The 13,151-nt window shown below is 38.2% G+C and overlaps 1 protein-coding gene across 5 annotated transcripts in view; it reads left to right on the top strand.

Moving 5' to 3' along the window:
- Nucleotides 1-13,148, top strand: part of KIF2A (kinesin family member 2A) — a 72,061-nt gene extending 58,913 nt beyond the window's left edge. For all 5 annotated transcript variants that reach the window (XM_080681771.1, XM_080681772.1, XM_080681769.1 and 2 more), the window contains 4 exons: nucleotides 377-527; nucleotides 5,067-5,168; nucleotides 7,625-7,760; nucleotides 10,604-13,148. In XM_080681771.1, coding sequence (XP_080537897.1) covers nucleotides 377-527; nucleotides 5,067-5,168; nucleotides 7,625-7,760; nucleotides 10,604-10,689 — 475 coding nt within the window. In that variant the 3' untranslated portion in view covers nucleotides 10,690-13,148. The remainder of the gene's footprint in view (nucleotides 1-376; nucleotides 528-5,066; nucleotides 5,169-7,624; nucleotides 7,761-10,603) is intronic.
- The last annotated feature ends 3 nt before the right edge of the window (nucleotides 13,149-13,151 follow it).

The following is a 13,151-nucleotide window of genomic DNA, read 5'->3' as shown; positions in this document are numbered from 1 at the left end:
TATTAAATTCTCTGATTTGGGCAAAGATTCATTTACTGATATAAGTGCCATTGTTAGCATTTTTCTGTTCATATAATATAATTTGAACAGCAGTCTCTTACTTTGAAATACTGATTCGGCATACTTTGCTGATTCTCACTTATTATGTACAATAATTATATTAGAAGTAATTGTAAAGTTACCTAAATAAATTTGTAAAGTTAAACAGCTAAACATCCCTTTAGGGTGTCCACAGACTTCAGGTAAATTTGATCTGCAAAGCTGACATCATCAATTTTAATATGCTAAATTGAATTGTATTTATATTGAATAAGTTGGTATTTTGTTCTGCTACATAAGTCTTTATTAATTTTAGATACCTCTTATGTGTTTACAGGGTGAAAGAACTGACTGTGGATCCAACTGCTGCTGGTGATGTTCGTCCAATAATGCACCATCCACCAAATCAGATTGATGACTTAGAGGCACAGTGGGGTGTGGGGAGTTCCCCTCAGAGAGATGATTTAAAACTTCTTTGTGAACAAAATGTGAGTGACTAAATATAGTTGTAATTACCTAATCTGAGTTCATGTCATCAGTAGCAGGACTTGATAATTGAAATCTAAATTAGGGATCAGCAAACTATAGACATACTTAATTTATTGTGCTTCACTTTATTGCACTTTTCAGATGGTATGTTTTTTTGTTTGTTTGTTTGTTTGTTTTTAATATATTTTATTGATACTTTACAGACAGGAAGGGAGAGGGATAGAAAGCTAGAAACATCGATGAGAGAGAAACATCGATCAGCTGCCTCCTGCACAGTCCCCACTGGGAATGTGCCCGCAACCAAGGTACATGCCCTTGACCGGAATCGAACCTGGGACCCTTCAGTCCGCAGGCCGACGCTCTATCCACTGAGCCAAACCGGTTTCGGCTGTTTTTTTAATTTAAGAAATCTTTATTGTTCAGGTTATTACAATGGCTTCTCCTTCCCCCCCCCCCCCCCCCAATAGCTCCCCTCCACCCGGTTCCCACCCCACCCTTTGCCCTTATCTCCCCCCACACTGTCCTCATCCATAGATGTACGATTTTTGTCCAGTCTCTTCCTGCACCCCCCATACGCTTTTCCCCCTGAGAATTATCAGTCCACTCCCTTTCTATGCCCCTGGTTCTATTATATTCACCAGTTTATTCTGTTCATCAGATTTTTTTTATTCACTTGATTTTTAGATTCACTTGTTGATAGATATGTATTTGTTGTTCATAATTTTTATCTTTACCTTTTTCTTCTTCTTCCTCTTCTTAAAGAATACCTTTCAGCATTTCATATAATACTGGTTTGGCACTGATGAACTCCTTTAGCTTTTTCTTATCTGTGAAGCTCTTTATCTGAACTTCCATTCTGAATAATAGCTTTGCTGGGTAGAATAGTCTTGGTTGTAGGTTCTTGCTATTCATCACTTTGAATATTTCTTGCCACTCCCATCTGACCTGCATAGTTTCTGTTGAGAAATCAGCTGACAACCGTATGGGTGCTCCCTTGTAGGTAATTAACTGTTTTTCTCTTGCTGCTTTTAATATTCTCTCTTTGTCTTTTGCTCTTGGCATTTTAATTATGATGTGTCTTGTTGTGGTCCTCTTTGGATTCCTTTTGTTTGGGGTTCTGTGCGCTTCCTGGACTTGTAAGTCTATTTCTTTCACCATGTAGGGGAAGTTTTCTGTCATTATTTCTTCCAATAGGTTATCAGTATCTTGCTCTCTCTCTTCTTCTGGCACCCCCATAATTCTGATGTTGGTACGCTTGAAGTTGTCCCAGAGGCTTCTTACACTGTCTTCAACTTTTTGGATTCTTTTTTCTTTTTTTTGCTTTTCTGGTTGAGTGTTTTTTGCTTCTTTGTATTTCAGATCTTTGACTTGATTCTTGCGTTCCTCTAGTCTGCTGTTGGGTCTCTGTATAATATTTTTTATTTCAGTCAGTGTATGTTTAATTTCTAGTTGGTCCTTTTTTATATCTTCAAGGGTCTCGTTATATATATCGGCCTTTTCTAGGATATTCTTGAAAAGCCTTATAACCGTGATTTTGAATTCTATATCCAGTTTTTTGTTTTCCTCCATTTCTTTCATATGTGATCTGTTTCTTCGTCTCCCCCTTTTTCACTGCTTCCCTGAGTTGGTAGGGTAGCTTTGTGTGCTAGGTTTCCTATATGGCCCAGTGGGTCGGCCTCCCCAGTTAACCTGAGGTGGACACTCTTGGTGCACCCCTTTGTGAACTGTGTGTACAGCCTTGTTGTAGTTAAGTCTTGATTGTTGTTGGTATCACTGGGAGGAATTGACCTGCAGGCCAGTTGGCTGTGAGGATCAGCTGTGTCTACACTGGGAGATTTTTGGTGCTGGAGACAGCCTTATAGGATTAGCCTTGCCAGATTGCAAAAGCCTCTGTGCTCTGCTTGGAAGGGGTGGAGTCTCAGGGCGGAGCAGACAGTCTTGGCTTCCCGTCAGCCCTGCCCTTGCACGCGAGTCTGCAGACCTCTGCCTCCTGCGGTTCCCGAGTTTCTGCCTTACAGTCCAGATTTCCCCCATAAGAGCGTGGGTCCCCAGGGGCTCGCCCGGAACTGTGGTTCAGTGCAGTCGGAACTGGGGTTCAGTGCAGTCAGGAGCTTCTGACTCCCTTCCGCTAGGGATAGCCTGTGGTAACCTCCGCAGTCAGTCTTTGTGCACACTCGTGCCTCTACACCCCTGCCGCCGCGGCTCCCCTGAGTCTCCGAGTCTCCGTGTGCCTTTCTCTCTACCTGACAGTCCAAACTCCCCCTGTATGAGCCTGGGTCCACAGGGTTTCGCCCGGAACTGAGGTTCATTGCAGTCGGAACTGGGGTTCAGTGCAGTTGGGGGCTTCCTTCCCCTTCCCGCCAGAGAAAGCCAGCCAGGTACTCCGCAGCCCTTCCTCTCTGCGCGCGTGTGTCTCTGTACCTCAGCTCTTTGCCGCTCCTTCTCCGTGAGCTTTCCTCTTTCCTTCTAGTTGTAGAATTTCCACTCAGCCAGCTTTCCTGTCGTTCTGGATGGTGTCCGTTCTGTCTTTTAGTTGTAGTTTTGAAATTGTTGTGCGGGGCAGCAGTTTAGGTGCTTACCTATGCCGCCATCTTGGTTTCCTAGAGATGGTATGTTTTTTATAAATTAAAGACAAGACCCTCACCAGCAAAAAGATTAGGACTCCCTTTATTGAGATACTCATTTTATTGAAATGGTCTGGAATTGAACCTGCAATATCTTCACGTTGTGCCTGTACAGGCTATGAGCCAGCCATCTGTTTTTACAAATAAAGTTTTATTGAAACATGGCTATGCTCATTCATTCATGGGCTATCTGGCTACTTTCTTACCACAACAGAAGTGACAAAAATGGTATAGCTCACAAGTTCAAAATATGTACTACCTAGCCCTTTAAGAAAGTTTGCTGACCTCTGATCTAAACTTTCTTTTTCTCAGATTTTATACTCTTATTAAAATTGGGGAATTTTTAAAGTAACAGGGAAAAAATAAGTTTAAGAATTATACTTATAGCCGAAACCGGTTTGGCTCAGTGGATAGAGCGATGGCCTGCGGACTGAAGGGTCCCGGGTTCGATTCCGGTCAGGGGCATGTACCTTGGTTGCGGGCGCATCCCCAGTGGGGGGTGTGCGGGAGGCAGCTGATCGATGTTTCTCTCTCATCGATGTTTCTAGCTCTCTATCCCTCTCCCTTCCTCTCTGTAAAATATCAATAAAATATATTTAAAAAAAAAAAAGAATTATACTTATACTATAATATATATAAAGCTTAAAAACAAAACTAACTATCTTTACATGCGTATGTATTAAAAGGATGCATGAGCAAAAAATCAAACCTGTCACCCAAGCCGGTGTGGGTCAGTGGTTGACCGTAGACCTATGAACCAGGACACAGTTCGATTTCCAGTTAGGATACATGCCCAGGTTGCAGGCTTGGTTCCTGGTGGGGGCCATGCAGGAGGCAGGGATCAATGATTCTTATCATTGATGTTTCTGTCTCTCCTCCCTTTCTTTCTGAAATCAATAAAAATACATATTTAAGAATATAGTTTGAAAAAAGATAAGGATTATACATTTAAAAAATGAAGTTAATCAACTATATAAATAACATATCTCACAAACAGTAAGGAATCCCTCAATATATTAAAGTAACTGTGAAAATGTGTATTATTTGTGTCTTTTTACTTCTTTACCCTTTTGTCTTTATACAGTGGGCACATATTTTATAATATTTTTTTAATAACTGGGAAATCAAATTTTTAAATTATGAGATGTTACTAAACATTTCAAACAGAAAGCAATCTGATTCAACAAATGATAGCATTTTGACAGGGTTGATTTTTTTTTTTAAGAATTGAGACCTTCAGAATACCAATTGATAGTCACTGTCATGAAAAACATTATATATCTCTCTCGGTGAAAAGAAATTTAAAGACATCTATATGACTTTAATTATTAGTGAAAATTAAACAATACTGAGGAAATATTTCAGCATATTTATAGACTGCAATAAAGATATTTTTGAAAGTTGCACTATTCCAAAAGTGATTGCTTTTTTGAGGGGGGAGGGGAGTAATTTTTCAATAAAGTGCCTGGACTCAGTGAAAATTATCCTTTACTGATACACTTAAGTTTAGGATGTCCTTTTGAATGTACATTAAATATTTTTGACCCATAAAAAGAAATTTTGGCTCTAGCCAGTTTGGCTCAGTGGATAGTGTTGGCCTGCAGACTAAAGGGTCATGGTTCGATTCTGGTCAAGGGCACATGCCTGGATTTCGGGCTCGATCTCCAGTAGGGGGTGTGTAGGAGGCATTGACGTTTCTCTCTCTCTCTCCCTCTTCCGTCCTCTCTGAAATCAATAAAAATACATTAAATATAAAAAAAAAAAAAAGAAATTGTGGCTTTGCCTTTTATGGTATATTTTAGGAGTCTTCCTCTGTTTCTGAATACATTTTTGTAAATGACATAGAAAAACTGCTTTTTAAATTATATTTAAAAATATAAACTCTGTCATAATTTTCAAACTTTTTATGTTAAGGAAGAAGAGGTTTCTCCACAATTGTTTACTTTCCACGAAGCTGTCTCACAAATGGTAGAAATGGAAGAACAAGTTGTAGAAGATCACAGGACAGTGTTCCAGGTACAATAAGGCAGGACCTTTCATCCAAATGTTTCTTTAGAGAAATTAACTAAAAACGCTTAACAATTTTTAACTCTCACACAAATCTGAAAAATAAAATACTTGTTTGTGTGTATGCAGATATATATTTGTAAGACATATGATAGGGCAAATTTTGAATACAAAATTTGAACGGTGGTTACAAATAACCTTTCTTTAAAGATCTAGTTTACTTACTACCATTCTCCCATTTTATTTGCTTTTGTCAGTTGTCCATTTTTAGAGAAGGATTGAACTTTTGCCCTCCAATACCCCTTTGTTTCATGTTAGGTGATTATATTGGAGTGTCTTCATGTCAGGAGAGCAGTAAGGAAAAAATTCTAAAGAATATCAGAGCAGCCGAAACCGGTTTGGCTCAGTGGATAGAGCGTCGGCCTGCGGACTGAAGGGTCCCGGGTTCGATTCCGGTCAAGGGCATGTACCTTGGTTGCGGGCACATCCCCAGTGGGAGGTGTACAGGAGGCAGCTGATTGATGTTTCTCTCTCATCGATGTTTCTAGCTCTCTATCCCTCTCCCTTCCTCTCTGTAAAATATCAATAAAATATATTTTTTTAAAAAAAGAATATCAGAGCAGTTGAGGAGGTGTCAGTCTTCATAGAAAGGAAGGCTTCAGGGAGGGACAGTAACTGTTATGACTGAGCTGTCAGTGGCAGATGAGTGAGGGGGGTGGCAGTAAGGCCTTAGGTACAGTATTCATTTCACTGTGTGTTCAATCTATTGCAAACACTTTTACTGTATGATCATCCTTTGCCTCCCCCAACTCCTTTAAACAAGAAAATAGCCTTGTGGGTGATACCTATGAGGAGGTGACGGGAAAGTGAAGAGAACATTTCATATTGTTATGGAAGGCTGTACTATAGTCAGCTTGCCTCCCCCACTCCACCCCTCATCCTGCCTTTCTGCAGTACTATAAATACCTTCTGAGAAAAAGTGAACAATAGCTTAGGCCAGTGGTTGGCAAACTCATTAGTCAACAGAGCAGCAAACCGCGGCTCGCGAGCCGCAGTTTGCCGACCACTGGCTTAGGCTCTCCCTATCGAACTGTATTCCTTCTCTGATGTTGAAGAAATCTCTAAACAATTATTAATGCTCCTTTCTAGGCCATTCAAGTACCTGGATGAAGGGCTCAAAAATACAAAAAACTTTATAATTTTAGAATAGGATATACATTATTAAAACTGTTACAGTTTTAGTCAAACCTTTATCATAATAATCTCTGGAGGTCTATGTGTTTAATTAAATCAAGAAAGGACCCTTGTAATTCTAAGAAAATCTTGTCCTTTTGGAGCAAGGTGTCACATAAAGATCATTTCCCATTGTGCCATTTTATGATGAATTCTAGAAGTTTTTTATTTGATTATTGGCAGAACTGTGTGTTCTGACTTTCAAGCCAGTATTTTTATAATCCATTTATTGTCCCTTTATACTTTGATCTGTCATTTCTCAAAATAAAGTTTTGTTTTTTAAAAATTAAGTATATAGCTGAAGGAAAAGAAAAAATACTGGGGAGTGTGTTTTAATTGACACATATACAGTTTTCTAATAGGTAACTATATCTAGGTTAACCAGTTCTGCCTGGTGACACATAGTCTAGTTATAATTAGCCATTAAATTGCATTGATGTTTGGAAAATTGAAATTATATGTACTCTAACAATCTAGAAAGTATCCCTTTTTTATATCCAAAAATTCTAATTTGGAATGATCTGAGAGTGATATAAATTTTTATGATTCATGACATTGCTAGAAAATTAAACTCATAAATTCCACATATCTAAAATCAGTTAAGAATGAGGGGTTTCCTTGAAGTATTTATGAATGGTGAATAGCTACTATTTAGTGGTTCATTTGAGTCTTCTAAGATTGGCTATCCATTGGTTCTTAGAGTCACAATAATTTTGAAGAACTAGTGTTTTGAATTTAGGGCTACCTCTTGGTCCAACTGTGAGGCCCCAATGGACATGTTAATTTCAGATCATTTACAAGTTCTAGGCCTACCATAGATGTCATTAGATTGCTCAGTAGCTTTCTTACATCCATTTTTTTCCCCTGTTTTAGGGATAGCTGTTGAGGTTTTGAGATTTACTCTGCTCATTGATACTTATGTGTTTAATTCATTCTATTCCATCCTCTCACCCACCCCCCCCCCAAAAAAAAAAAAATAAAAAACACACACACACACATACAAGGTAGAATAAAAGTAGAAAAATGAAGCCATCTTGCTTGGTCTATCATATTTGTATTTGAATCTAGAAATATTAATGTTTCTCTTTAAATAAAGATGTTTTATAGTTAGTAATATTTTAGAGAATACCATCTTGAGTGTGTTTGATGATTTTTAACATATGTAAAATTTGTAAATTGGTTTTTGTCTTACAAAGAGGCTTACTGGATTAATTGAATTTTTGTCCTTTTAGGAATCTATTCGATGGTTAGAAGATGAAAAGGCTCTCCTAGAGATGACTGAAGAAGTAGACTATGATGTAGATTCATATGCTACACAACTTGAAGCTATTCTTGAGCAAAAAATAGACATTTTAACTGAGCTGCGGGGTAATTCTTTTTTCATTTTAATGTTTGAAATCTGCTTAATATTTGTATGTATTTAGTGGGAGGATTTCATATTGCAGGAGAGCATCTGAAGTGGAAATTATGGGCAACATTTAACTTCTTTTTAGAGGTATATAGACACACCAGCCATTCTGTTTTTTGAAAAGGAAACATGGAGTACCATTTCAAGTGCTCTCTAGTCTTTTTTCTTTCAATCTTTTGAGAAAATAAGATTAGAAGGAAAATGTACTTTAAGAAATTTGTAAATTTTATAGACCCATTTGTCAGTTTAGTTTGGTAGGCCAGTGCTTTTCAGAATTATTTTCCTTGAATTAGATCTATTCAGGGTCTTCTTTCTATAGCCACCTATCTACATCTCCTTCTATGCATCTAATTTCATGTTTTTCCTTTGAACACTTGTTTTGAAAAAGAGGAAGATTTCAAGAAGTATGTGGCTTATTCACATGTAATGTCTGCTTGGCTTTTTAATGAGCTTATCTGCAGCTTCAGATATGCATTTATTTACTGTATGTGCTAATTTTTTAGGCATTGGCAAATTAGCTGTCTCCATTTATATCCGAGTGGGCATGGGTGTGTACATGCAGTGCAACATAAAACCAGGTTGAAATTGCTAGTTTTTAGCACCAAATAAGCTGCTTAATTTTAAAAAATAGGTCCTTTATGAGGTTGGTTATTTGATACCATATCCTACTAGAGACCCAGTGCACGAATTTGTGCATGGGTGGGGTCCCTAGGCCTGGCCGGCTATTGAGGCCAGGCCAATCGGGACCTGTCCGCCGGAGCCAGAAAAACAGGGAGATGGACCACAGGAGGTTGGCCATTGGCCCCAAGGATGGAGCCAGCCCTCGGCCCCCCTGGGAAAGGGGCCACGCCCACCACCACCCACTCCCGGTTCCCCAACCCAGCCTGGGGCCCATAGGCCCCAGTAGGGTTGGGAGAGAAGGTGATGGTCGCCAGGCCGGGCACAGAAGGAACGGACACCAATGCTGCCGTCGGTGCCCCGCCACCCCAAGGTTCCCTACCTCCCCCTCTCCTCCTTCCCTTGCTGTGTAACCGTGGCAGGTGGGCGGACAGGCGGCCCCTAGGGAAGGGAGAGGACGGGAGTGAGACAAACCTTTGTGTCGAGGGCTGACTTTCACTAGATCACAGTGAGGGAGCTGCTCTGCTACGTAAGAAACCCCGACCCAGAAGCAGGTCGTCTACAAATGGTTTAGCACCAGGGGCCGATGGGGGCCGGCCGGCTGCAGGGAGGGACCACGGGCAGTTGGCCGGCCACAGGAGGTTGGCTGTGGGAGTGCACTGACCACCTGGGGGCAGCTTCTGCATTGAGCATCTACCCCCTGGTGGCCAGTGCGTGTCATAGTGACTGGTCGGCTGGTCATTCCGGTTGTTCAGTCATAACGGTCGCTGAGGCTTTTGTATATATAGATGGAGTCAGCATTTCCCCAATTTCAGTTGTGCAAATGTAGGGTTTCTAAAATTTACTAGTACTTTTGTTTTAAGTTCAAGCCTTGATTTAAAGTGTTTTGATCATTTTTCTAATCTGCCATAACTCAAGCAGCTTTTCTGTATGCATTTTATTCAGAAGATAGAGCATAAGCATTCAAGTTTTTTTTCTGCTTATATGTAGCTTTCAACTTAATTGACTTCTTTTCCTTAATTTTCTCATTCATGTATATCAAGCATATCTGTAACTTTTAAGAAATTACTATCCAGTTAGGTATTATTCAGCTTTTTCTTAGAAATGTTTTATCATCCAGGCATAATTTGGGTATTAATAAGTTTGAGGGCTGTTATATTAGCAGCCAACAGATCCAGAAATCCTTAATTTCCTGACTAAATTTTAGAAAAGTCAACTTTTTAAAAACAAGTTGTATTTTTGTATTTCTGAAGAAGGAATAAATTTGCAGCTTCTTTTCTTCTGAAGACCATTTTAAGTTGGATAATTCTGTTGAGGGGTGCTGTCCTGTGCATTGCACAACGCTTATCAGCATCCTGGTTTCCAGACTAGATGACAGTAGCACCACTCCGCACTAAAGTCGTGACCATCAAAAATTTCTGTAGGCATTATCAAATGTCCCCAGAGTAGGAGGGTGGGGCTAAAATCACCTTGGTTGATACGATTGTTATAGGAAGATGCCTCTGCCAATTTACTTACCTATTTTCTATTCTTAAATGACTCTGAGTCAGTATATGGTAGATGGGTAATAGAATTTTAAGACCCAAGAAATGCATTACCCTGTAACCCCCTTCTCTAGCCATTATTTCTTTCTTAAAATTCATAGCTTAAAAAGATATAATAGTCATTGGGAGTAGAAATTTTCTAACACTGAGAGAAGGAATGTCTGTTCTACAGTTTAATAAGATTCATAGTGTTCCTTTTGGACATGACTGTACATATTTACACACATATAAAGCCTGTCTACACTCCAAAAGGAATACAAATTAAAATTGAACACTGTATATAAGAGTAACCAACGGATGCAAAACATTGGGGGTTGAGGGCATGTATGGGAGTGGGGTGGGGGGGGGCAATGGTAAGATATGTACACATATAATACCTTAATAAAAAATAAAAATTTTAAAAAAATAATAAAATAAAATTGAACACTGTAAAAAATGCCAAACACAAACCTGTTGACAATAGCAAAGGCAGGTATTTCTAGGAATCTATAATGAAACTGTTGCTGAGTTTTTGGATAACAAAAAACCAAAAGGAAAAATCTCAAGATTATGAAAAAAGAGAGCCAACTTGATACCCATAAAGTTGTATACTGTGTTGCCTATGATGCAATACTTACTCCCTGTTCTTTTCTTTTTCCAAGATAAAGTGAAATCTTTTCGTGCAGCTCTACAAGAAGAAGAACAGGCCAGCAAGCAAATCAACCCTAAGAGACCCCGTGCCCTTTAAAGTTGGCATTTGCTGCTAAAGGATCCCCAGAACCTCACTGTTTTAACATACAAGGTTCAGCTATAAGGGCCATTTGAAAGTTTGAAATTTTAAGTGTCTGTGGAAAATGTCTTGTCCCTTCACCTGAATGACATTTCAGTTTTGTGAAACACAACTTTGTCTACAAAATGCTTCTAGTCCAGAAGGCACAACCAAGATTTGGGAATAGTGAAGCATTTTGTTTCATTTACCCAAATAGTGATTTACTTTTGGAGATCCTTGCCAATTTTATTTTCTATATGATGAAGTAAGATTGTGGATTTGATCCAGGGGTGAGTAGTAGGGGAAGCCACAGCATTTCCTTTTAACTCGGTTCAATTTTCGTAGCAAGACTGAGCAGTTTTAAATCCTTTGTGTGCATGCATACCTCATCTGTGATTGTACATACCGTGCCACTCTTAAGGACAGCTGTGCTCACCTCTTTCTGCTTTGTGCCTTGACTAAGGCTATTGACCCTGAATTTTTGATGCACAGCCAAGTTAAATTACATTCCTTATTTGTCATTGTAAATTACCTTTATTGTGTGTACATTTTTACTGTATTTGAGGCATTTTTTGTGTGTTGCTAGTTAATTTTGCAGGATGTGCCATATCATTGAATGGAACTGAAGTCTGTGACAGTGGACATAGCTGCTGGACCACTCCATCTTATATGTAAAGAAATCTGGAATTATGGTTTTAAAACTTTTAACATGTGGATATAATTTTCTTAGCATTTTCTTTGTAAAGAAAATATAAACTAGTCGGTGTATAATAAAAAGTAATGGAATTCTGAGAAGAGTTTTATCTTAGGATAATACATATATATGCAGTGTGTCCCAGTGTGTTATTAACAAGACTAATAGTGCAATTTGCTCCTTACCAATACCATTACTTAAGTTGAAGTGTCCATTAGCATCCCAAAAGGTACCTTTTAAATGTACTGTTAAAGGAAATTGGCTTCTGATGCATGAACATTTACATAATACATTGGAAGTAGTCTGTAATAGAACTGTTAGTTTAAGCCAAGTATAGACAGTACATAACTCCCTTGAAAGAGAATTAAGCTGAAGAGTTGACTTTGCCTTAAAAGGCAGATCTAACCCAAGCTCCGTCCATTACCTAATGTATGATGTTTCACCATTATTTGGTGAGAACCACCAAATTCTCACCAATAAATTGGTCTAGGGTGTGCTACTTTTTAAATGGTAACATTTATTTTTACAGATTGCTACTCCAAGGAAGAAAACTGGCTACTCTTCATGTAAATATTTTGTTAAACAATTTATATATATCTCTCTAGGACATTTCCCTCAGCTCCTAGGAGAATCCAGGAGTGTATTAACAACAAAAAATCTCCCAAGGATATCTTGTTTTGATTTACTCTAGGAAGGTAATAGCTCATTCCTTTGAGCCACAGGGAAGCTATGAATACTAGTAGTCACATGAGCCAGATTCGCTACTTCACTTCGGACAACTCAGAGGGTAGTTATGGGAAATCCTAATACCATGGTGAAATGCTCCTCTGTAAACTTGAAATCTAGAACAAATGTAGATTTTCACAATGTGCTTATTAATAAATGGAATCTATGGAATGAGTTTAGAGACCTTTGTTTTGGAAGGGACTCAGCTTTTCTTGCAGCTGTAAGATATGTTCTATTTGTGTTTATTCCGAAGAGAAGAGGAAGAATGGAGAACTATTGACCTTGCAGAGGCTGTTTAAAAAGGTAGTTTCTGAGCCTAACCAACCTTCAAAAGACAATAAAAAGATTTGAGTTTGCTTATTGTAAAGCACAACAGATTAGTATTATTTAAAATAGATGGATACTATCTCTAGAAGGTCCCTTATATTTAAATGTGCTGCTTTATTCTATAATGGCTTCATTCTGATCAGTAATTTAGGTATATGAAAAATCAGTACACCAGAAAAGATCTTGGTAGTATAATCCAGTACTCCAGTTTTACAGATAGGGAAGCTAAGGGCCAGAAAAGGGACTAAAACTCAGCAGTTACTAAGGTATAGAGGGAAAGCTGAATGAATAAATCTTAAAATTTTCCTGTAAAACTAGAAATAGTACAAGTGAATTTTGCAAAGTAAAGTTTTTTGATATTTAAAAAAACCTACCCAAGTATAATATTTATATAACCAAAGTGGCTTGATACAACTATTTAAAAAATTTTTGGATCTGAATTAAACATTCTTTACTTTCTCAGACTTGAAAACTGGTATTCTTATTAATAAGTAATAAAAATACATTATCATTATATAGGAATGCTTAATATCATTTTGAAGTCATATTTCAAAAAAAATCTGTTTAGGTAAACAAATGAACTTCCTTTCTAGGTTTACTCAGTGTACCTTTGTTAAAATAATTTGAAACACTTCTGTTAAGTTAGGCATAAAGAATGAAGATATTTTTATTCCCTTACATAAATAAAATAACC

This window comes from Plecotus auritus (genome assembly GCF_963455305.1).
Source record: "Plecotus auritus genome assembly, chromosome: 7".
Taxonomy (NCBI): Eukaryota; Metazoa; Chordata; class Mammalia; order Chiroptera; family Vespertilionidae; genus Plecotus; species Plecotus auritus.
Note: the sequence above shows the minus strand (reverse complement) of the source record. Positions and strands in the feature narration are given on the sequence as shown.